Consider the following 26491-nt stretch of genomic DNA (forward strand, 5'->3'; position numbering starts at 1 on the left):
CCCCCCCCCCCCCCCCCCCCCCCCAAAAAAAAGGCCCTGGGTCCCCCTGCTGCTCATATAGAAATACCTTCAACATAATTTATTTCTTCATCTACAGCAGGGGTCTTCAATGTTTTTCAGGCCAAGGACCCCCAAACTGATAGAGAGATGGAGCAGGGACCCCCGACTATATATAGTATAAAATTGTGTTTTATATTAAATGGGCCTAGTACCGTGTATAAACATACCTTGTTACTATGCATTCAATACTAAGCTATTCAAATAATACACGGGTTCATATATTCATGTTTTTATTTTAAACATCTGCAAGGTACAGTGAGCAGGGTGGCTGTGCCACTGCCATTTATAAACAGACCTTGTCAGCTGATACCAATGCCAACATCAACATTGTCTGTCAATTGCATGATAATCATGCACACAAGCTATTCAAATTGATGTTTTTATTTGTAAACATAAATGTGGAAACAAAAATGAGTGATGGCCTATTAGTGCCACTGCCATGCATAAACATACCTGTTATCTTGCATACAATACTGAACTATTAAAATAATGGACAGATTCATGTTTGAAAAAAAAATTTAAATTTAAAAAATCAACCAAAAATTTCACGGACCCCCTGCAGTACCTCCGCGGACCCCCTAGGGGTCACGGACCCCCTGTTGAAGACTTCTGACCTACAGTATATCCATGACATCAGTCCAGCTGAAGTGCTCTTGTCCTAGTATCTCCTGCTTGTTTTGTTTTTGTCCTATCTACATTTATACGTCCGGGACAGGATGACTCGGGCACTGTGATGCCTCAGTCCTGTCTCCGGTATGGAGGAACCGCAACCACTGGGATGAGGTCAAAGGTCACGGGTTACCATCTCCCTCCCATGTACGACGCACCGTCATCACATGACCAGAGTTCTACGAGTCACTCTTACCAAGAACTACGCAAACTCCACTGGGTAAGGACACGATGATGTCATAGGCTGTGATAAATATGGATCTGCCATCTTGGCAGTGACTACACAGCCGAACTCTAAAAGTGGTCAAAGAGGTGGGTCGTTGGTGGAGCTGTCAAAGTGGCCTCGCCCTTAATTAAGCACAATGTCAAGCCTTAATATAATCTTAACAGGTGAGTGATATAAAAACTCACCGACTGTACAGTTGCCCTGAAAGGGTTCGTTAGCGATAGAGACCAATACCGATCTTTGTACCAGGTTGTAAACATGTTTATTTCTGCAGTAATGTTGGGCCTTTCAACATGGGGGTCTACGGGGATGAGGTATTTTTGTAGGCCAACCCGGAAGTTAGCATCACACTGTTTTGTTTTTTTGACAAAAGGCCAATGTGATTTTAGATTTTGGATTATTGCAGAAAATAAGCTTGGTGGCAATCCAACGTTTATGACACTTGTACGTTTTGTTCGGTAAGATATTCGTCACAAACGAGCACCGCTTTCATGATTTTTTTTCCCCGAGAGTGAACGCAGAAAAGTAAAAAGCTAAAAAAAATAACTGACTTCCAGATGAGGGAAGCAGAAGTGCAAAAAAACGCTGACTCATATTCAGGTTTTAGGACTCATTCATGCTATTGACTCGCTTCTGTAGCCAGCCTCAGGTGGACATTTGAGGAACTGCATTTTTTTGGCACTTAAGCGTTGGCTTCATTTGTGTGAGATGCGGTTGGAAGTTCATGGAAAAAGCAAGTAAGTGGACCTTGAGTTAGGATTTTTTTTTTGTCAAACTACCAGGTCATGCTGAATACACTGTGATTTTGTCTGGACATTAATGGGATCAGACCGCTGCATACCCCTACCGGTCTTGACTGACATGATGTTGTCATAATGTGTATTTCTGGGTGACCCTTCAAGTACTTCCTTTACTTCAGGTAGCACAGATGGGTTTGCATGATGGATGTGAGCAGGATATGTCCCTTTCCCCACCTCAGACTGATGTTCCGCTCCCGCTGAGGACATCCGTACTAAAGATGTATGCGCTCAGTGTTCTGTAAAGCACTTTAGACCAAACACTGCATTAAATATGGCATGTATAATAAGTCTGGATTAGGTCTAGTGTTAAATGTGTCCCTTGCATGCACTCGTAGACCTCGGGCGTAAGCAATGCCTGCTGATGGGCTCATTAAGAGGGTCAGGCTCTCGCTCAAGGTCAGCAGACAGGTCCCCCCCCCCCCCCCCCACACACACACACACACATTCATCTGGATGAAAATGCTAATGAAACATTTTTCATCCTCGACTGCGATGTCCCCGGCATGAACTGGATCGAACCAGCTGTTTGGAGAAGGGGTTATGGCTCCTTCAGCGGAGAGGGGAAAAGCAGTGAGCTCAGCACGACCCCCCCCCCCCCCCCCCGCCATGTATGGACCATTATAGGAATCTGAGTGGAATACTGATCAGAGCGGGGAGATGTGTGGGAGGCAGACAGGCATCACCAACGGGTGGTGGGGAGAGAGGAAACAAAGTGTGCTCTGGAGGTTCTGAAAGATGGAATAAAAAGGGGGACAGGGGATCTTTAGGGGGAGAGGGGGAGATAGCAGCTCAACAGTACATGCCACATAGAAGTGGTGTGCATCGCCTGAAAGCTGGAAACCTGCAGATTAATTTGATTAAGTTTCTATAGTCATTAATCCATAATGATTACTGTGTTTTGGTATAATAATAAGGGCTAAGAACATTATAATGGAGGTAGATGATGGCCATTCCCATGCTCTATTATGCCTCAAAAATGTGCTGCAGCTATTTTTTAGGGTTGATACCATTTGTTACGCAGATTTATTGCTAATTTTAACCATTTTTGACCACTTAGGTATTTATAAAAATTTAAAAAAGGTCATAAATACCTCCAGAATAGCACATCACAAAGACCTTGAGGAAAACCACAGGAAAGAAGATTTGCCGCATTTGTCATCGATTAGATGGAGAGCTCTTCTGTTCTGGAAACTGCTCAGAAACGCTGTGTTGTCACTTTAAATTGGAAAACCATGCATCCCTTTAGAGTGTCCTGGGTCTCTAGTGCGTGGTCATAAAGAGGTCACAGCAGGTCGTTTTATTCATTGACGTCAAGTTCCACAAAATGTTCTCACTACGTGAAAACACATCACACATGAAGACGACTGGTTTCATTAGATCAACAACAGCGTCAGCTTTCCACTCATATCCAATTCTTCTTATTCCAAGTCTGTTTAGGGACCCCAGCATGCAGAAATATTCAAATGCAGATTCAGTTCAGATTAATGGCCAACAATTATATTTCCATTTGATAAATTGTACTGACACCTAATGTAGAAGTCTATCTATTCACCTTTAAAACCATGAACAAAACAATGAGTTTCCAGAGGAGCAGGGCCGTACCCAGGATTTAAGAAAGACTAAGGTCATAAAATGTAATTCTCCTGTGCCACCCACCATCAACTTACAGCCAATAATATTCAGTCTTTTTCACATTTTCTGTATTTGTATCCGTATTTATTTTATGCTGTCAAATCATATTTTCCTGTAATTTTGTAACTTTTAATGCCCTTTTTCTGGGTCTAAAAACAGTCAAATTTAAGAATACTGCTTATACCAAATGCCACAATTAATGTGTGATTGTGGAATATAAATCCCACCATAAACAGACAAGACACTGTACCCAATGGTAGCTACGAGCCTGAAGAGGAGATACAGTATAAGACGGTGTCGACCTGTCTGAAATATTAATGCTTGTGCTGTCCATAAAAGATGCCTTCATTGAAAATCACTAAAGCCCTAGTCTATAATAAATATAAATGATATAATGGCCTCGTATTCATCTCACTGTATTTTATGGTAATTGAATCCTTTTGTATCCATGTAATGTTCCCATATAAGCTCACAGTGCATCTGTGGTGCTAAAGTAACCCAATTGCTCTTAATGGAATTTTTGAATAGGCCTAAAATATTTTTGAATCATTTTTTTATGGATTCGATGTTTCCTTGTGTGATATCCTTTATGTATTCTTGGATAGGTTGTTTTTTTTTCTTCCCCAATCACAGGAAACACATCAGCCAATGAGAAACGTGCTCCTTACCAATGAGGAAATGATGCTTCCCGGCTCTTTGATCCCATCTGATCCTTGTTTTTGCTGCTGCAGTGGCAAATGAGGTGAAACGTCAAGCCTCGCGTGACGTTCACACAATGCCGTTTCCTGTTTCCCTCTGGAAGCGCGTTTAGTGACAAAATAAAAGTCCGCCAGGGGGCGTCAGTTTGAAACTGTGGCTTGCTGCAGCATTGCTTGATGTTCACTTAATTGTAAGTACTTTCATTGTTCAAAATCACCACATCGGACATATGTAAAGGAATAAAAATATACCATGTTTTTTTTATCCCTTTATTTCATTATTTATGATCTAAAAGTATTTTTCCACCAGGCATGTAGTGCAAACTAAGGAGTTAGGCATAGTATCATATTACACAAATAGGAAGTTAGGTATGAGCCTAAGCTTCCTGTGCAAGTTCAAATTGATACATAGCATAATGAACAGATCGATAACTAGGCTTTCAGTGGGGTTTAATGGACACTGAGGGGAGGGTCTGACCGGCTCGGACTCCTTTTCCATGCTGAACAAGATGTGTGATTATGCTCATGTACATATATGAGAGACGTGCTCTTTGTGTTCATACTTTGGTCTGAAAAGATGTCCCTCAGCTTTCGTCTCCGGTGAACATTTGCACATTCCTTGGTCATTATTATTGCACATTCTGTCCCTTTTTAATTTTAAACACTGTATACATCTTTTAATTAAAACAGATTTTCTTTTTTTATATTTAGGAGTCTTGACTTGCATTACTTTTAATTTGTAATCCTACTATGTGTAATTGTGACCATTAGGCACCAAACTATGAATGCAAATTCCTTGTATGCGAATTGTGAAAACCTACAACCGGTTTGTGAGTCTGAATGAATATTTCAGTTTCATTGTTCAGATGTGTATGCTATTATTTTGAAATACGAAACACTACAATTCCGGGTAATACTGGTAAATTCATGTAGTTTCTTTTTAGTTGCACCGTTTATTGTAGACGGTTCCTTGAGGACAACACCGAATCAATCTGTTCCTTCCGCCCTACCCTTTTAGCGAATATGTCGAAGGAAGACGTGCAACACGAATATGAACCGTCTCCTGCTGGCCAAAATAAACGTCAGCGCACTAACGTCACCGTGTTATCCGGCCAGGCAGTCGATCAAATCAGCGATGCCTCCCAATCTATAACTGCTGGCCATAAACAAATGTGCCAGATGTGAGTCCTCCAAAATAAATCCGTCGTTTTCATTTCTCTGTGTGCTTTTGTGTTACTGCGCTGGTGACTCTTCGACGCCGCTTTTATTCTGAAAAACGTAGTCGGATGTACTATTCTCATGCTTTCTAACGGGCTTACCTCCCCTCATATGTTAGCTAACGCGGGCTAGCCTGTTATGGAAGGAGAAGGAGCACATCAGAGGGGCTGTCTGATACAACGGGACTGGCTGGGACTAGTTCTGAGGCGTGATTTGGAAAGATAACGCTACATACCGGAAGTCTGGGGGACGTCTTCCTGGCTGATAAACAAAAACACCACGGAGCGAGAGAGCTGGAATCACGGGACAGCAACAATTACAAGAACAACATGGACCTGACAACTGCGGAGCGTCCAGTAATCACTCCCCGCCGTCGAGTTTAGCTCTCCCCGTCTGCGGCGGAGCCTCCAACGGCGGCTCCTCGGGGCGCACTGGAGCCCCGGGAATCTTTGTTCACGTCTTTTTCATGGGACACGACCGGGCTTCCCCTCCGCTTTGTCGTTGTTTTACCGCCGTGACAGCGCTCCCCTCGGCTGGTGTCGACTGGCCGCAGCGGTGCCCACGTCGCATGGACCCCTAACAGTAGTTTTTTTGGGCTTTTTTGGCGCTCGGTACCTCTCTTGGCGGACGCGGCAGTCATGTTTGCAGTGCGTATCGTCACCGCGGACTTCTATTTGGCAAGTCCCATTAAAGACCTGGACGTCTGCTATTCTGAATTCAGGGAGAGCGGCGTGAAGAAAGTGCCGGTGGTCCGGATATTTGGAGCAACACCTGCAGGTTAGCCAACTCTTATGTGTATTTTGTGTGTGTGTTTTTCTCTTCATTATTAAAGGGAGCTAATGGTGGCTGTGCTTCTTGTAGCACGCGGCATGTTAAACCTGGTTTTGGTTGCTGTTTGGACGCGCGCGCGCACACACGCACTCGTATTGTTTAGAGGAAATCTAACGGGTCTAGTATGCAAAATGTCAACATGAAGATGATATAGGGTGTTGACACATTGTACTAACGCGGTCTGCGCCTCTGTTGCTTTGCATACGGGTCTGTCCGCAGCGGTGGGAGTCCTTCCTCTGCTCCCCCTCCCTCCGCACACGGCTCTGCTTTGTTTTCGCTCCCCTGCTCCATCGTGGTATGGTGGTGGTGGTGGAGGCTCTGGTCTATCAGGGCTTGACTTGTGTCTCTACCTGCCACATGTGGCATTCAGGGACAGTTTGTATACCTCCCTTTTATGCTGGTTTCTATTGTGTTTATAGCAACCTGTGGCGCGTGGACAGTCCAGACTACATCATGCTGCCTCCTCTTTGAGCTTTATTTTTATTTATTTATTCATTTTTCCGTGGAGTACAAGTAAAACGACAGTTAAAAAAGAAAAGGAGCGAAACGGGGGGGGGGATCAAGTGACTGCAGCAAGATTAGCAGCTCGATAAATGGCGCGATATACTGGTAGCAGAGATTCAGATGCATAGAGGGGCTCTGTGAATGCAACCTGGTGTCAATTGTGTGGTATGGAAAACTACAGTATGAAAAGACATCATGACAGCGCATTAATATGCAGGATACAACAATGAGACACACGCTGTCCATGAAAACAGAATCCTTTATTGTGTGAAAATCAATGTGCAGTGCATATTGACAGTACAAGACCTGCATATGGAGAGATTGCTGTTGTAAAAAAAAAAAAAAATATATATATATATATATAAAGTGTATTTCTTTGAGATTTTGCCACATGCCCTGCTCTCTAATAAACCCATTACAGCCGAGCACTCTGGGTACCTTAATCCCCACGGTGCTAAACAATAGAACCATTTCCTGCACAATGGCACAACTCACCATTGCAGTACAGTGTGTGTGTGTGTGTATGTATGTATGTATGTATGTATGTATGTGTATATATATACCCCAATGGGGGGAAAATGGGAGTCAAACTTGTCTTCCCCCCCTACAGGGCTGTGGCGGTGCTCCTCCCCGGGACGACCCGGAGCAGCGTCCAACAGGGTGCAGCTCAGTGAGGATTAAAGGATTTGGAGTGGAGAAATGAAGGGACTGTGGGTCAGGGTTAGGGTGTCGGGTCTAATTTGGTTCTGTCATAAACCTGCACGTTCGCATGCGGATATGAGGGGGCTGCATGCACACACACACACACATTGCAGCAGAGGCAGCCGAGGTATGTTGTCGGAGAATAAATATTTTTGGAGCAATTCATCAACACTGATTCAAGCCCAGTGAACACTGCGTTGCATTTAAGGCTCTAGGGTCTGGAGGTACAGTGCACCTACACTGATTGAATTTGGTCAATCAGACATAACTTAGTCGATTGAATCGCAAGTCATCGTCAAGCAAAAATGGCAAAAAAAAATTGTCCTTGGGAAATTGCGATGGGAATTATAGACTAACACCCAATCTACAATGAAATAAAGGACTATACATGATTATTATCATTAATTGATGGTACAAATTGCAGGCAATTAACTGTCTGCCCATCAAACAGTTGATTCATGTTAACATAATTTCAGCCCGTGTCCACTTTAAAGGTCAATTCTGGTATTTTTCCAACCAGTCATCTCATCGTTGTGCTGGTTCCGACTGTGGGTCCTGGTGACTTTGTATTTTGGGTGGCTGTTTGTCCTTGGTTAGTTACAGTAGTTTATCCATTAATGATTGTCTTTACCTATCTCCTGTGTAAATCCCCGCTGACATCACCAACAGTGTTTTCCCCAAAATGTCATTGATAATATATTTGTTTAATTTCAGCAGCCCTAACCCTACCACTTAGTCCACCTGGTTATATTCGCCATTGTGTCCGCCATGTTCGTAGCTTCCTGCCCAAAGTTTGATGGCCAGCAACACCCCGACCACAGCAAAATAAGAAACTCCAGGCAGAGGGCAGGGCCTCTGCAGATACAGTTCTAGCGGGTCATAAGAGATGATTGAGAGGGACTACTTTTGCACAAGTCTATGTTGTTTTTTTCCATCCAAATGAGCCAGCATGCACGATACCAGGGTGAGTGTACACAAACACAGTAATTGGCATTGCTACTTAGTTATAAATGTGGTTTGAATCAGACTGTGTGTGTGTGTGTGTGTGTGTGTGTGTGTGTGTGTGTGTGTGTGTGTGTGTGTGTGCGCGCGCGCGGTGGGTGCTCCTGCAGGTCCGCGCAGTTTTTTTTTGTCTCTGCTCAGCTCACGTATCACTCAGGGCGAGCCGGAGTCCCGAGTTAGCTCTGCGTTTCCAGAAATAAAATTACATCACCATCTGGAAACACATTGAGGCGGACGTTTTTTTCTCTCTCTCTATCTGGAGCTCAGGAACAGACCACGCCCACTCAAAAGGAGCTACTTCGCAAGATTTCCCGTTGCCCTCCTCAGTGATTTGTGTTGTCTGCCTCGAGGGGAGGAATTCACGAGCAGCTCTTTCCTAATGTGTGTCGGCTTTTAGCTCATCGCAGCGTTTACCCTGGTGTAGGCGGTCAGCAGTGCATCTGTGCCATGTGGCTCTGGCTACAACCCCCAGGCCTCTTAGTCCCTGTCCTTCCCTGACCCAAGCACACTCTCACCAATCAGCCCTGTGTAATTCGATGCCACGCTTCCTGCCTTTTTTCCTCCTTTTTTTCCCCCTCCTCTCATTGTTAGCATTCGGTGGCTGGCCTACTTGTGCCGCACACATACTGTACATGCATCCATTTATGGAATAGGGAGGGGGGGGGGGTCCCTTTGTTGTGAGAATCACACTCGTGATCAGCATCTAATCACCGACTGTATTTGTGTGCTTGCGGTTGAAAAGTCTCTCAGGGAGGTAAACTTTGAGCCTTTTTCTCACACCGCAGAGAGTCGCGGTTGAGGCGGCTGCAACCTTTTCAGGTTTTGACAGCATTGATCTCCCCCTGATGCCGGCGAGCTTGGCCCCCAGAGGCCCCACGACAGCGGGAGCCACACTGTTTTGGTTCCTTACTTAGGACATGTGCACTTGAGTGTTTATTGAGGGAGGGAGGGAGTGCATGACCGATTGACCTGAATGAGAGGGGGCCAGGCATGAAGCGTATGGAGGAGTGAAACCCGAGGGGCCTCTTCCTCCCCCTCCCCCCTCCCACCCCCCACATTGAGCTCTCTCCAGGGGAGCCCTTAATGCCATCTGAAGGAATTCCTCCCGGATCCATTAATAGGATAATAGGCGGATTCAAAAGGACTCTGTGGCTCATTGGGCAGAAGGTCATCGACCCTTTAACTGTTTACTGTCCTCTCTCTCTCCCAGTCTGCTGCTCCGGTTGCTTCTAATCACACTGTAATTGAGTGATATGCCCATTTGATGGAATGGTGTTTTTGGATGTGTGTTTTTTATTTACAATTTTTAAAAATGTAACATTCCAGTGTTGTTTGGTTTAGTCCGGCGTGTGTTGGCTACATGCGGGTTTACCAGATGGAGGCGGAGCCATGTTGGCGATAGAGGAGCGTCACAAAGAGAGGCCGAGCTCTGCTCCCACGCTAATCATCCTCCTCTGATGTTTTTGCACACAGATAGAGGCTCAGCTTCTTGTCGGGGCTTTTTTTTAGAAGTCAAACCAGAGGAAGGGATGTGTTACAGGATTTTGGCTGTGGTGACGCCGAGGCTTCCGTTACATTACATTACATTACAGTCATTTTAGCAGACGCTCATGACGTTCTCATGAGGAGTTGGTCGGGGGCATAAAGGCAGGGCACAGGTCAGGCCATGATGTTTCTGTACCAGTGTCATAAGAAAAAGTGTTTTTGCCATTAGTTCCAGTCATTCCAACAAACACTGGCCTCATATTACTTTGCATAAAAATTATCCCAAAATGAGTTCAGTGTGAGGTATACAGATTTACACTATACACATTTTGGAAAAAGGAAGAACTGGTTTTGGAATAGCACTCTGTATTGCATAGCACTCTGTATTGGCGGACGCCCAGAGTTGATGTATCGTAAAAGAATTTGGATCGCTGCATCTTATCAACCGAGAGTCTAAGCAATCAAAAGAAATCCACAAAGTAGTTTATTATTGAAGCGCTGCGTTTCATGCTTCATTTTTTCGAGTTACGAAGTCCCGGCAGCTTGTTCAAGTTTTAGCGTAGAGGGGTGATGCGTTCTGTCAGACCAGGAAAGCAGTGTATGTTACAGTGGCTGGTAAATCCCTACTTTATTGCTCTCTCTTGAATAAGGCCGCTATCACAGACCAACATTTAGTCCGTTTTAAATCGAACTCTGGTGCGGTTTGTTTGGGCAGTCGTGAACGAAGTAGTCGTACTCTGATGCGGACCACAATCCCAAAGCAACCGGTCGGTGGTGTTCCCGGAATGTTTCCAAACAAACCCTAGATCGCTTCAATTACAGTGACAACATAATCCGACCCCAATTGCAAGAAGTGAACCAAACATGCATGGGAGATTATGGGCTGTCAACCGAAAGCATCAAGGTGTACATATTACTCAACATATACGAATCCTGTATGATCCTCAGGTGCTGCCGTGCTGGCAGCGGTACCATTTCCGTCACGTCTCCAGAGAGGCTTGTCCAGACATGGTCAGGGCAGCCACAGTGAAGAGCTTTAGAAACCTCCCCCTCCCTTTTCACACAGCTCTGTGTGAGCTTTATGTGGGAGGAGGCTTTGTCCTCCCCCTGAATACCTCGGGACCACTGGTGGCCCTTTTGTGGTGGATTACAGTCACAGAGGCGGAAGGGCTTGAGCACAATGTAGGTGAAGGTGATGTATTGGTCCCCAATGCGGATTTATCTGAAGTCATCAATTATCTGAGATCTATACTATCAGAAGTCCACCAGGAATTTGCTAATTTGTCCGTTGTCGAACTGTCATTGAATGCAACGCTGCAAGCAAATGCCAGTATACAACTCAAAACTTGTGCTTTTTAATGGTGTCAACGCCATATGGAGGTGATTGTGAGGCTGCAGATATCTGCAACTTTTCATCCAACCTGCTCATTGTGGCGGTTTTATCTTTTAACATCCCTCCAGTATTTAAAACAAATCCACTGGGTGGGGATAAAGCATGGAAAGTGTTTTTATCTTGTTGTGCACATGAAGTTATCCTAACGGTTAAGGCACGTGCCAACAAGGTCTCTGGTTCGATACCAGCCTTTGTTGCGTGTCTGTCTCTCACACTGTCATCCTCTTGAAACAAACCTGCATATCCTTTGCCAATGGAAAGCTTTTGAATGTCCCCTCAATTGAAATGCTTTGCGATTAGATTTTGACCTCAGTGGGTGGATCACAGGTTGGTGACCCTCGGTCTGGTTGGTTTACGCCATAACCTCTTCGGCTCCTTGCGGATGCCGTGTCCTGCGTCTTAAACTCCACGGCCACTCTGTGGTTTGCGAGAGCAGACGAGGACTTAGTAGCCGCTACCTGGTGGATCCTGGAGATTTCCTTTTGTCTTGAAGGAGCTGTGAGTTCACAGCAGCTGCCTCGGTGTCCTTGCTGCTGCTGCAGTTGGTATGATTGATGGCTCTAATAGCTCCCTCAGGCTCCTCAGTGCGTATCCGAAGGCGTGACTGGCCTGACACTGCAGCAGTCCTCGTCCCCAATGCACTTCCTGTCAGCGTCGGGTGCGTTGGGCGACCTCACGTGAACTAGGCTGATTACTGTGTTTTCTTCCACTGTTGATAGCCCGTTCATTATCGTTCAGGCTTGACCCGAAGTGTTCAGGTTTTTTTTCGTGATGCTGCATTGACCGTCCTCTGAACCGGCACGTCCTTTCAGCTCCCGAGCTGCAGGGATTCGACTCCGCTCACCAGGCCGACCAGGCTTTGAGGTCGTAGTGCGAACCGCTCATGCACCGCACCGCCCACTGTTTTATTTTAAGAAACTCCACTTTCTTGGCTTTGCAAAAGAGAGACTTGGATGTGTGGAAATGTTGGACTCCTGGACGTCAGATTCATTACCGTCACCAGACTGTGGCATTGTTATCCAGTTATAAGTAGTCTCACTCACACACACACACACAAATTCAGGACCATAGACCACCCTCCATCAGTGTGATGGAAATAAGGTGGGTTGGGGGGTTGGTGGCAGATTGATACGGTTTTGAGTCATGGGTGTGATCAAATATAACTTTTAGAGACTCCCCGATCATGTTTTTCTTGCCTCTGATACCAATTGCAGATCTTAGATGAGTCATATCAGTCGATGCATATTGTTTCTGTTTTACCCTTATTTTATTGAGTGATCCAAAAACACGTGACCCGTATGGATCAACTACGGTCCGTTAAACCACTGCGGTAGCAGAACAGTCAATGCATCTGCACTCTGATGACGTGATATTGTCATACTGCCATTTCAATCTGTAAATTGCTTCTTTTCTATAAGACAAAAGGGACTAAAGGGCAACAAATTTATATTGTAGTGCCTGCCCTGTGTGTGTCACAATCGTTTAGGATATTCGGGTCGTGACCGAGTGAGATGGTGTTGCTAATCAGGTGATATGATTTAGTTCATCGCCATGGTGTCTGCTAGAGATTTCTCCTCCATTCTGGCAGCACCTCGTCTTTTTTCCCCCACGAATCAGGCTCCTGCAATGTGGTTCTGTGTGGTCCGAAGAGAGAAAGTGGTGCCGGGGTCATTTCAGGCCCCCCCCTCCCCGCTCAGTGTTGGGGGGCTCCTCCCCTCTCCTCCTGCACCACTCTCCCCACAGAGAGAAAGAGGAGGGGCCCCACTTTGTCCAGCGAGCTGGCGAGGGAGGGAGACTTCCCCCTCTGCGTTCCCCCAGGGCCGCTAGCAGTGCTGCAGGAGAACTCCGCAGTGTTTCAAAGCAGATTAAGACCTTGTTTAAGAAGAATGAGAGGATTTGGCAGGCCGAGGAAAGCTGGAATCGCTGCTGGAGGGAGAGAACACTTTGAACCTACCATGCTGTGCCATTCAGCGTGGATGATAATGAGGCCCGTGTGTGTGTGTGTGAGAGTGGGTGTACACGGGCGCTTGCGTGCACATAAAGACAAACAAAGCGATTTAAGTTTTCATCTGTGGCATTGGGTATATCTGCAAATTAGGGTGGAGTAGCACTGCTTCCTGTTATTATAGGAACGCACTAATGCTCCAGCACATGAGCTTTCTGATTAATGCATTGTTGTGCAAAAGTTGGATTCACAGGATTCTTGCCTCTGCATGTGAAGTCTTCCTATTTTGCTGTTGATGTGAAACCAGGCTTCTTAGTCTCTGCTCAGACCTGATCAGACCTTATTAAACATGATGGAGGACGTTGCAGAAACCCATGTTTATTTGCAACAAACATAGGCCAATATACCAAAAGTTTGCTATAGCTAGCTAGCTCGCAATGTGTGAACAGTGTCTCGTCTTTGCGTCAGTTGAAATTAAAACATTTTCAACTTGAACGGGCACATCTTTACCGTAGTTTCCCAGAGTGAATCGACACTTTCCCGCCAGTCGAAACACAACCTTATATTGCTCAATATCTTCCCCTGTGACACTGTGCAGAATGACACCTCGACTTGTTTGAGTACTCTCACTCAAAGACAGCTGATGGAAACATCCACCATGTCTAAGAATGACCACGGTCAAGGTTCAGCTGTTTAGAAGGGCAATGACAGCGTTGTGACCCTCCCACAGCAAGGGAGCAACCAGACTTCATAACAGTTACCAAAAACATGTTCTACTGTGCACCGGGCCGACTGATTGTCCCTTAACGGTACATTTCCTGTCTCACCCAGTTGTGCCCCAATTGACCCTTGGCTAAGCATTGCCGAGGATCTATCTTTTATTAGTTATTACAGGGATCGTTGATCACTTCTCAAATTGCAATGCAGTGAAACAAATATGCTTCGGTCTCTCATAAGCTCTGGATTTTACCAAACCTTTATTCATGCTTTCAGCCTCACGGCGTATTTGCTTAAAGTCAGTACATTCCTTCACTTGTGGGCAAAGTCCACTTTTTCTTTTCAAAGGCTGCAGACCAACACCCTTCACCCCTCTGCCGCCGCTGTTTTTATTTTATCATTTATTTTGTAAATCTGAGACTGCGGTGGGAACCAACGGGTCTTTTTTTGATCAATGTTTAATTCGGTAGCAGGGTACAGTGAGTTGTGAGGGCAGGCTTATTAAAAAGGGGAGGGGGGATATTCTGGAAACCCAGCTCTAAAAATAGCTGTGTGTGTGTGTGTGTGTGTGCGTGTGCGTGCGCGCCTGTCTTTGAATAGAAGCAGGCTTGTGGTGGTGGCTGGAGGGGTTGTTGTTGCTGCTACTTAACAGACCACCGGCTCTGGAGAACGGTCTGATGAGCGTTTTTTTTATTTTTGGGAGACATTTACCACCTCTGACGTCAGAACTATAAAAAAAAAGACTTTTCATTCTGTCTAGACGTGCTCGGTTCTCTTCGTGGCTCTCTCTCTCGCGCTCGCTCTCGCTCTCTCTCACCACTGTAATCTGCTCCAGTCACAGCAATATCTCAGCTGCATTTACGGCCGTCCCTGTGTCGGATTGAGAGCGGACGGTTGGTGGGGGGTTGCCGGGGAAGAGTGCGCGTGCGAGTGAGTGAGTCTCGCTCGCCCCAATGCACCAGCCGAGCCGCCATCCCCGCTCCTTGTGATGTGTGGCGGCGAGCGGGACGCGCCGTGAATATCAAATTGTGTCGGGAGCTCAGAGAAGGAGAGCAGGCAGAGCTCGGAAATCTCTCCCGCTGTCTGGCGAGACGTCGCCCTCTCCATCTGAGCCGTGGCAGCCAGTGCTCCTCACCTCATTATTAAATGTGTCACGTCATGGCATGTCATGTTTTTTATAAGGGCATTTCCTTTTGTCTTGCTCTATTTGATCCCATCCCTCTTAAAAGAACATCTTTCATCGTTCCTTGTTTCTTATCGACTCCTGTTTTTCCCCATCATCCTCTCTTCCCCCACCACTCCCCTTCCTCCCCCTCTCAAGGTACTCCATACTAGATCTGCCAGTCCCACTGATATATATCTGCGGTCAGAGGAGGATCTGCATTCATTAAGGCTGCTTAAAATGGGGGCGCACATTATTACACTAAATGTCTCCCATAATGAGCGGCAGAAGAGCTTTACATAATGCGTTACATAAGAGAGCGCAGCGTCTTCGGCACTCGCCTCCCGTTATGAAACCTCAGGATTTATTTATTTACAATCTGGATGGACGGTCATCGGACCTAATACGATTGCATTGAGAATCTGTTCACATCACATGCTGGCTGTACAGAGATCCAAACCACGACCCGGGTTATAGTTGGAGACGTAGGTTGGTAGGATGCTAAACTGTTGTTAAGAAAAAGCTCAGAAGAAGGCCCTTTTTTGGAAATGTCCTAAGCATCCCCACAGAAAAACTGTGTGTGAGAGAGAATATAGCTGCATGTGTGCGAGGTGCAGGCACTCTGAGGTTTTCCCCTCCTCTGGTCACACTCCGTGTCTCTTGTTCTGCTGTACTGGGCCTCCCCTCATCTCCCCCCCCCCCCCCCCCCCCCCCCCCCCCCCCCCCCCTTCTTCTGTCTTCCACATTCCTTTGTTTTCCTCGACATGCCGTTCCAGTTTCGAGGGTTTTCACTTGTCTCTCCCTGAATCACATCGGCGTTTCCTTTCATCTCACCCCGCCGTCCCTCCTCCTCCTCCTCCTCCTCCTCTCAGATTGTCCTGGACTGCCTCCACGGAGAGCTGCCGCATAGCACGCAGAGAGAGAGAGAGATTTCGGTCTTTGCCCCCCCCCCCCCCCCCAACCCCTCGTTGTCGTCCCCCTCAACTCAAAGCCTCACACACACACTCTCAATCCCCCTCGGCCCTCTACGCCCACCTGTTGTTCTTATCTTGTAGACCCACACACTCGCATGCCTGAACATTAACATGGCGGCAGTCATTAGTGGGGGCAAATAGAGAGGGGGGTTCAAGTAGAGTGGCTGTGGGAGTCCAGGGTTTGTTTTTTATTTAGAGTTGTAGCTGTGGGCTGTTTGAACTCCACTTGCACCTTTTCCCGCATGTATTTCTTTTTCGTGTGCGTTTTTGTTTGCCTTGGTTAGACGTTCCACAATGGAGATCTAATGCAGGAAACAACAGGACATAGCGAGGGGGTGTGACAAACTATTTAACCGTCCTACAAGCACCTCTGGCCGCCAAAGGGCCGCGGACCATGATGCATTTCTTTGTGATAACATCAGGAAAAGAAAACCTTCCTCTATAGAAGTTCACAACACAATTGACCCTTCGTCCCGCCCCTCAAACACAGACTGGCCAATCACAGCTCAGCAGCGGCCGACAACTACCCGGCTCCACTGCACAGATCAAATCAAATAATTGAAACGGGCCAGTCTATGCGTATACCTTTTTTATTTCAGAGCAAAATTTAATTTCACTTCTCTTCTCTTGCATAGAAGTGCATTTTCTTTTTTTTTTTTTTTTTTTTTTTTTTTTTTTTTTTTTTTTTTTTTTTTCTTTTTTTTTTTTTCTCCCCATTGCATGTTGATGCAGCATAATTTAATTAAACTCCTACTCCAGCTCACTCTTCCAGCCCTTCTGTCCTACTACACCTCACTGCATCTGCACTACTCTCGTCTCCTCTTCCCTCATTGCTGTCTCTCCTCCTCCTCATGCTTCGCTGCAGGACCAATGTGTGCCCCCCCCTCTCCCGTCCCGGCCCTGCCTCTGCTCGGGCCGTGCCCGCCTTCGTGGCCTACGCTGATGCTCCATGTATTCATGCTCAGGCCAAAACTGTAGAGCTTTTTTTCCTCCCCCGTCCCTGTCTGCTCCGAGAAGAAGTTCAGCCCAGGTCATGTGGGAATAAAGCGTCCTAGTTCACAGGGTTCTTCCTGTAAACCCTCGGCCTGCTAATTACACTCTCACTGGCTGGACTGTTCTGGATGGACAACTTGACTGTTTATCAAGTTGTCCTACTGCTTTTTACCTTACGTTAGGCTATGAGCGAACTACACCACGGTCACATGACTTTGTTAGCTCTTCACTACTGAAAGTAAACGTCGTCTTTATTCATCGCATATTGTGACAAAAGTGTCACAGATTGTGAACAACAGATGTCTAGTTTAAGGGCTCCCACCGCTAGTGTGAGCTGCAAAAGCTCTGATTTCACTCTGCCTTCTTTGGTTAGGCAGCACTCTGCTACTCATGCAGGCCATGTCTCACATTCTGCGTACACACACAGAGTTTCTCCATGCAGTTTTGTGCATGGAGACGGGGTTTTTTACTCTGTGGGAGATCGTTGACAGCCTCCCAGATTTCCATTTGTCTGTCAGAAGTCTTGAGCCTCCCTCGTGTGCGTGCGTGTGTGTGTGTGTGTGCGCGTGTGTGTGTGTGTGTGTGTGTGTGTGTGTGTGTGTGTGAGTGAGAGTGAGAGAGAGCTGACTTCACTGAGGTGGAGAACATCTGACTCACACACAGGATGAATAGCAGCCCCAGTAACAGTGGATCTGGGTCGGACCAGCTCAGGTTGGACCGTGTTCCTCTCAGCAGACTCTCAACCCTGAAAACAGACGACCGATCACTTGGTTGGATTTGGACGTTTCACGAAACCTCCTTTGGATCCACAGTCCTTGTCTCACATCGGCCCCAGCAGCACAGCCCCGTGTCTGTCTGCCCTAAGAGATGACCGATTACTTCATCTGCTGTGTCGATGCAAAGTTATTTTTATTTTGTACTGTCGCTGGAGTTTGATATCAAATCTGTTAATTATTTCAAGACACTTGCTTTTGAATTCTAATAATGCAACAAGTTCTGCTCTTTGATTCATTGCCAGAAGAGGAGGCCAGATTTCCTCCCATTATTTTCCTGCTTTTTGTGTGTCCATCTTGATTTTGATTCATCCCTGACCCGGTCTGTCTGAGTCCGCTGCCTCAGTCTGCACTCCGTCCTCGCCAGCCGGGCAGACGCACAGGAATCTCACCCCCGGAGGTAACGACGGGAAGACCGGCACGCACAGTCTCGGCGTTGGCCGGGCCGCCACCGCGCCGCGGCCAACCTTGATTTCTGCGTTTATAAAGATTGATGCATTGTTACTTTGTCTGCCTAACGAAGAAGGTTCTGGCACGGAGCGCCTTCCATCTGGTCAGCCTCGTGCTGTCTGCCTCAGACGACTGGCTCCGCTGTGCCGTCTGTCTCCTCGGCCAGAGAGACGTCGGGGGGGGGGGGGGGGGATAGCTGGCACCGAGGCCCGTCCATGCCTGTCCTCCAGCAGGCTCAGCTTGAGCGGCGGGGACATGCTGGCTACAAGGCGGTCATTAAGGAAAAATGTGGGAGCTGTTTCCGTTCCATGTCATGAAACTGGGACAGGGAGACGATGCATTGGTTGCCGTTCACCTGCTCACTGCCATCACAGCTATTATGTTGGACACAGGTGACTGGATTCAGATTAAGCTCAAAATTACAGTGAATTGACTCAGGCTGGTTGGGCACTTGCAGGCCAAACCAAAGGGATTGGGCCAGATGTGGGCTTCATCACTACTGTTGCCTTGTTGAAGGCAAGACTGGGGCCAAAACGGGCCTTAAAGTCCCAGTGAAACGGAAGTTAGCGTGTCTTTAGCATCTATTCTGTGAAGCTAAAGTTTTCGGCCCTCTGGTAAAAGTCAGCCGGTTCGTATAGCTTCATGCGGCGGCCTTTTACCGGTGGCTCGCGGCTGAGTTCTGGTTATAAGACTAAATGCTGCGTTCACACTACGAGCAATACACATCAACAGGCTACAAGTCATTTTCAATGGGAGCTGGTGACACGAAGCTAACAAACTAGCGTTCAGCTCGTCTCAACTTGTTTTTTCAGCCCCCCGATGACTCGTTGAAGAGCTAACCAATCAGTTTTTGTTTCACCCCGTACCGTTCCGTCTAAACAAAAATGCCGTTCCTGAAAACACAACTAAGTCAATTAGTGCTTCAGCGACACTTCGACAGCGACTCGCCAACAATGTAGCTGGCCAAGCTTGGCAGTTTTGTTGCTTTTGTCACTCAGTGTGAGCATTGTTTTTGGGAATGAAAACAAAAGTTTTTGTCCACGTATATGTCTGGTTTCCCAAAGTCTCATTTGAGTTGATGAGTCATCAAACATTTGAAACAATTTTACAAAAGAGGGATTTTTTTCCATATATTTGGCATAACAAGCGTTAATTGAACATGTAACGCACAGATACAGGATTAAAACTGAGGAGATATATTTTTCATTATCCTGGGTCATTAAGCGTTGTGCCCTTCATAATGAGTAGGATTCAGAACACGGTTTGCTTTGCATTAACAATTAAATAATTAAAACTGAGTCAGATTGTTGGGAATGTTTTTCACATTCATGCACTTCCCCAAATAGCACACCTGACATGCCGTATTGCAAGCAGTCATGACTGTGATGTATCGGAGGTTTGCCCAGACTGCAATGAACACTTTTTGCCTGGAGCTCCTCTTCTATCCAGGTCACTCCGGCTGCTGCTGCTTCTTTTACCTCGCCTCCCTTGAAATATTTAAAGCATCTTCTGAAGACTCCTTCTGCTCAGCTCCAGAACGAACAAAACCAACTAACTCGATTGACCGTGAAGCGAGATTGTTCCGTCAACTGCCGTCTCCGAGTTCTAGAAATGAACTTTAGCCTCAACTATTAAGAACGAGAAGACCTTTGAAGTATAGGTGATGTTGTTGAGAGTGAGGAAAATCGTGTTATTTCTTCATTTTCATCGACTAATGATGTAGCCCCATCGCTAACACCGGCCAATAACACGTACGGATATGATACCAGTGTGTTAAAAACAAAAACAGTTTTCACTGTAATATAAAATGGATAAGATTACATTTGAACACATAACATTTAGAATTTACCTTCACCTAATACTCATTTTTACTGAATGGATCTTGAACGCGTCATAATGTCACTCAATACAACCTCCGTTAGCGTTAGCTGTTAGTTCCGTTAGTTAGCCAATGGGGTTTAAAAGCCTCAGAGCCGCTCTGTTTATAGATTGGGAGAGTGCAGAAGATGAGGGACTGCTGTTTAGACCAAACTGGACCGATTCAAGCTCTACAGTTTATGTTGTGTGTGTGTGTGTGTGTGTGTGTGTGTGTGTTTGAGAGAACAAGCGAGTTATTCTGCCATGTGTTTGGTGTTTATGCGGTGAACTGCAGATGTTGAGAAGAGTGAAGGAGGTGTGTTCTGGCAGCGCAGCCGTGCCCACACATTCATAAAGAAACAGACCTTCGGCACCGAGGGGGCCTCGTGCCGAAGGGCGTAAAGGTGTAAGAAAATATTGATGCACTTGAGTATCGCGGTATTATGTTTTGATTTACTGTTTCCGTTCTCAAAAGCACTGAATCGATATTTGATTAATAGTTTACACGCAAAGACTTGTAACAGTGACTCAGATTGTACAAAAAGCAGTGCAATGATGCTGTGTATGCATATGGTGGTTTGTTCTTTCTACAATGACAACTTTTTTTTTTTTTTTACTAAAATTAGATTTAAAAAAATCACAATATATCTCTTTGCCTACAGTATCGCAATGTATTGAATCTTATATCATGATACGTATCGCCACAATTCTTGCCAACACACAGGCCTATTAAAGTTCAAACCACATGATCGCTGGTTTGACTCCCTCTCATTCCCTCTCTATCTCCCCTAACTTCATGCCAGATCTCTACTACTCGCCTCCTATCCACTAAGGTTTCATTTCTTGTATTACATGACCGACGGCGTGCACGTGATCTGCCTTAAAAGGTTCAATGCCACAACCATCATTGGCGCCAAAACCTGAGTGGTTTCCACCTCAGCCCACCCAAAGTGTTTTTCTGACCACTTGAATTCAAATACAGCACTTAAATTGCTGGGAACATGAATCGTTTTTTTGTTGGTAGTCCCAGGATTGATCCTCCATGTAGCCATGTTTTTCTTTTTCTTTAAAACTCTCGTGCATTGCCGCTCTCTTTATTTGGCCTCCGTTGGAGTCGCCATTTGCTCTCCGACACTGTGGTGAGCGCTGTAGACGACAACATCTACTGCTGTCGAAGTTGATGCACCTTTTGTTAAAACTTTTCTGCAGCCGTTGATGGACAACAACACGGAAAAGAAAGGGAGTGTGTGTGTGTGTGTGTGTGTGTGTGTGTGTGTGTGTGTGTGTGTGTGTTTTTTTTTTTTTTTTTTTCTTCCTTTCTTTAGAAACAGATTGGCTGATTGCCGGCGTGCTTTTGAAGCAGGAGCTACCACAGACCAATAAGCTTAACAAAGGAGCTTTGGGCATTCAGTTTCAGATCTTGCGAGGCATGTGGTGGGACCGTGCGCCAGCCGCAGTTACACAACTGAGGAGGTTTGCAGGCGTGAGCGCAATACTTCGGAGCCTGAAGCAAAAACAATGCAGAAGGCTTCATCGCGCACCCATGGTACCTCTTCCAAAAGTCCATTCATGACACACTGGATTTAGAACATTGTTAAGTCTTCACTCTAGATTTAGAACCTTTCATTCACCTTTCCGACCTTTCACCCCCAGCTCCCCAACCTTCGACGGCTGCGACTCCTCCACAGAGACAGCGGCGCACAAAGCAGTCCCCGTGTAATCGGTTTACAAAGCGGCGAGCGTGAAGTCCTCTTCGGCTCTCATTCATACGCCGACCGCTCGTCTGCGCCCTCCGTCCCCTCTCTCCTCGCCAGCAGTTCATTTAAGGAGACGACGCTGCGAGTGAATCCATTAGAAAGAGTGTGATTTAGAGGGTTGTCGCCCTTCTCTGTTCCCTTCCTCCTCCTGCTTATCACAGTCATTCTGTTCTCCCTGGAACGTGACTCATTGTGTCCCTCTGTGACTTTACGTAGCAGCTTACTCTATGAAGGCTCTTAATATAGAACCTGTACACCGCTAGCAGTTGCTGGAAGCCATTGGAATGACCCGACAGGATGGAGGATACATAAGCACGGCCAGCGACTCATTAGGCCAGTGGTAGCGAACACAGAGAGCGGTGCCAGCATTGCTACCCGAGCTGAGGAGGTATTGATCGGCCGGTCTCATCGCGCCGATTTCTTATTTCTGCGTGGAATTGACTACATTTATTTATTTTGCTGGGTGAAGCACAACAACACACAAGCGCTTCCAATTTCGTAGAGAGTTCCTCCTCTCTCTCATCCTCTGACCTTTTATTGCACCGCATAACCGTCTCTCCCTCCCTATATTTTCTGTCTATATTTACACCGTAAGCTGTCAGAATGCCACAAAAATGAACTAAATCAAAAGATATAAATGGAGTATAATCGTGTGGGCACAAATCTGGACCAGCACCTTCTCCTTCCTTCCCGCCTGTCCTTACTAAAAGAACATTGAGTACTGTTAATGTCACTGGCATTAATGCTCTGCATGTCCATATGTTTTGGAAAAGAAGCTCACATGACATCCTTTAGATTTAGTCATTTATATGCAGAGTTGTTCCGATACCATTTTTTCCTTCCTGATAACTGAACGTGCGCATCGGCCGTTACCGAGTACCGATCCGATACCAGTGCATAAACTCCCTCTTTAATATCTATTTCACATTGTTGTGAAAACATCTCCTTCAAACAACTGCATTTATTCAAGTTTCTTGCCTAACACAAAATCATACAAGATTGCATTTACCCATCATGATATCATTTTAATTTACCTTCACCCGATACTCGATGTTTCTATGGTGTTAATGCGCCATGTCTCTTCAAGACGCACATGCTATCTTTGTGTGCGACTACATCAGCGAGATAAAGGCAGCTAAAGTGACACTGAAATCGAAAATCTGTCTCCTCGTCACAGAGGGAGAGAGAGAGAGACTCCAGCAACTTTAACACAATATACTGTTGTACTGCTTATCTGATCCCTGATCAGTGCAAACATTTAAGGATTCCTCTGTGTGTGTGTGTGTGTGTGATGCTCACAGGTTAGTGCCCATGCAGACAACAACGTGTTTATATGTTTCTGTTAGTTCATGGTTGGTTGTTATTATAGTTTCCAATAATAGCCAGATGCATGTTTTTCTCTTCCTCCTCTTCCTGCTCCAGACCTCTCACTCCTTCTCATGGCGCTCTGCCAGGCTGCTCAGTGAGACACACACTGAATCTCCCAGTGTGTGTGCTTTCTGTGTGCATTTAAAGAACCGCTGGTCCACCTTAAAAGGTCAGCCCACCTTAAGTGAGCCTGAGTTGTTGCTAACTTCAGGACTTCTACTTTAACCCTTCTACTTTAATCAGCAGCTAGCTGGCAAGCAAAGACGTGGGATCTTGGCTTCGGGTCTTGAGGAGTTGTGTCGCTCACTTTTCACCACTACGTTGACGGCCGTGCGTCGGTAGCGCGTACTCTTGACTTCCCCTCTCCAGCCGGTGGGAGTGCTCGGGCCTGGATTTCACGCAGCTCTCCCTGGGCCTTTTCTTAATTAATACCATCACTGGTTTTATTAACATCCTCATCCACTCTTCCCCGTGGCAGCTGTCTATCTGATTACAGTCTGAACGCTCCCCCGAACCTCTGAGAGTTAAAGGAGGGAAAAGATATGAACTCGATGCACTCTGCTCAAATGTACAGTAGAGCAGACACTGAGTCATGTCATGTGTCATGTATATTTGCTCATTTCCTGTACAGTTCAGTACACGGTGTGAGCTTGAGGATAATTGGTGTCCCCAAATGCCTCACTTATGGATGTCAGTTAAGACTGGAGCTTTTTTTCTGGCAACTTCCAGGTTGTGTGAGTGAGTTTTCACGTAAAAAGATCATTTGTACTCGGGGAACCTGCCTCGGACCAATAAAGGTGTCTGCCTCCAGTGGGCAGTCATGTATGTTAAGCTCAGAGAAGTAACGCTGGCATCAGGAATGAGGATTTCCTGCTTCAACAACTTAAGTTTATTTGTATATTTTTTCCCCAGCTCCTGAGCAGGAAGCCACCGCCGACTGATTTGTAACATTCGCCAGGAAATGTGACCGTTTTTTTTCCCCCCTGTAGCAAGTAGGTCTCCCAAACCGCATTGGAGCTTTTAAACCCTGGCTGGTTAGCAGGCGGAGCGGCCGACAGAGTAAACAGACCCGACTGCCAAGGAAAAAGTTACCAGCATGGCCGATGGCCAGCGCCGACTCTCTGGTCTCATCCCCGAAGGGAACCCTGCTTCATCAGAGCAGTGTGTCGCGTCTACATGAACACACTTCAAACCCCTTTAAAAAAGGCCCTGCACACACACACACACACACAGGTCACTTAATCCGGCTGATTAGACCTCTGCTCAAAGTTGAAGGTGGGTGGAGCAATGCTGGGATTACGTAAAGTCACCGAACTCCATGTTCTAATGCGAATGATAAAGCTTGTCCCTTTATTGGGATGCAATTTCAATCACGGCCAATCTCCACACAGTCTTGAGATAAGGTCTAATCAGACTCAGCGGAGATAATTAGCTAATTAATTAATCACCAGTGTGGGTGTGTCATGGGTCTGCAGGCTGAGGCCTACAATGTTGATGAAGCAGAAAATATAGACGCCACCAGAGATGTAAGTGCTACCACAAGGCGCACATTTGTTGCCTCAAATCTCCGTTCAGCTGCCGCTGTTCTCCGAAACAGCAGCGATGTCGGCAGCACAGACCGGTGTGTTTGCTGTGACACTCACCTGTACGGTCCGCATACGCCTGGATGGTTTGTTTCTTTGGATTGAATCCAAAGTGGCAACAGCGAGAGGAAACCACCGGCACTTTGGTCTCGTCTTCCCCGCGGCCAGGAGACCGCCTGGCGCTCAGCAACTGCTGGGGTGACACTGGCTGAATTCGAGCCAAGAACTGGGGGTTCGGCATGGCCAACAACAGGTTAACAGCGTTCTGCCCGACAGACAGACTCACTGGCTGGTTTTATGACTAAGCTGCTGCCGGTCCCGGCCTTACTGACCCAGAGGTGTTGTGGGGCTGCTGCTGAGTCATGGAGCTGCCCCGTAGATAACAATGAGGGAGAGGGGGGGGGGGGGGGGGGGGGAATCCTCATTCACAAATCCTCCAGTAGTAAGCTAGACAGGAAATGGCACATATGGCAGGGGAATAGTGAGGAAAGCAACAAGAGGTGTGTAGGAGCCCGAAACACACAATCGTCAAATTATTGTCGATTAATTTTCTGTCGTCATTTATCAAGTAAAATGTGACGATTTGCTCTTACAACTAAACAATTTTTGAATCGCCATAAAATAACTTTTTTTTTTTTTTTTTTATTAATCTTCAGGGTGAGATTTTTTTTTTAGTAGTCTCTCAAAATGTCCAATTAAATACTGGTTTGCCACCGCTGAAATGATCAGTTAATGAGAAGATGACACCTTCCTCATCTATATGTACAGTATAAAGACGCGCTGCTTTTGAGCATTCGCACGCGAGTTTCGTTTTAGCTCAATGCTAACTTGAATGAGGATAAAATAATTAAATTATCAAGCTGAATTATTGCCATTCTCATGGTGAAACTAGTCATTTTGCGAGGGGATGTGACGCTCAAAACAATGTTCCCACAATTTTATCGCCTACTCTGCAGCAACGGCGTAAAAACCTATTGGCTGTTAGTGAAGTGTTTTTGTTGGTGGAGGAAACCAGATGCAGACTTTATCGAGAATACATCCCATAGATGTATCATTAACTGGGAACATTTTTGTTTTATTACCTTTATTGATACATTTCAATATCTAGCATCAAAATGTTAAAATCTCTCAGGCGTGTGTTTATCGCAGACCTTATTTCCAGCATCTAACTAAAAAAAAAAGTACACATTTAATAATGCCGACTCATCCAGGTTTAGGACTCACTCCCGCAGCACTGCATTGCCCCCGGTCCGAAGTCTGACTACATCCCAGTAATGAGCCCACATCCAGCTGAAGCAGCAGATGCTCCTTCTATCTGAAACACAACGTCCTGGCAGACAGTCCAACATCGGCCTCTGCTCACATCACAAAGAGGCTGCACACACTGTCGCTATTACTCTCCACTCTACCCCCCTATTCTCTTCTCATGCAGACACACACACACTTTCTCTCTTATCACTATTCTTCTTCTCTTTCTCTGACACTCTCTTGCTTTCTCTCTCTCTCTGTCTGTCTCTCTCTCTCTGTCTGTCTGCCTGACCAGCTGGGCAGAAAGAATCACTTGTTTATCTCTCCCGCTGTCCGTCAGGGGCTTTTGCTTTGCCGTTGCTTAGCAACTGCAGCCGAAGCAGACATTGGTTGCTTACTGTGTGTGTGTGTGTGTGTGTGTGTGTGTGTGTGTGTGTGTGTGTG

General features: G+C 46.2%; 1 protein-coding gene across 2 annotated transcripts in view; it reads left to right on the plus strand.

Moving 5' to 3' along the window:
- Positions 1-5353: 5353 nt before the first annotated feature.
- Positions 5354-26491, plus strand: part of rev3l (REV3 like, DNA directed polymerase zeta catalytic subunit) — a 59487-nt gene continuing 38349 nt past the window's right edge. For both annotated transcript variants that reach the window (XM_031861437.1, XM_031861438.1), the window contains exon 1: positions 5354-6080. In XM_031861437.1, coding sequence (XP_031717297.1) covers positions 5942-6080 — 139 coding nt within the window. In that variant the 5' untranslated portion in view covers positions 5354-5941. The remainder of the gene's footprint in view (positions 6081-26491) is intronic.

This window comes from Anarrhichthys ocellatus, unplaced genomic scaffold (assembly GCF_004355925.1).
Source record: "Anarrhichthys ocellatus isolate YVR2014 unplaced genomic scaffold, GSC_Weel_1.0 scaffold25, whole genome shotgun sequence".
Classification (NCBI taxonomy): domain Eukaryota; kingdom Metazoa; phylum Chordata; class Actinopteri; order Perciformes; family Anarhichadidae; genus Anarrhichthys; species Anarrhichthys ocellatus.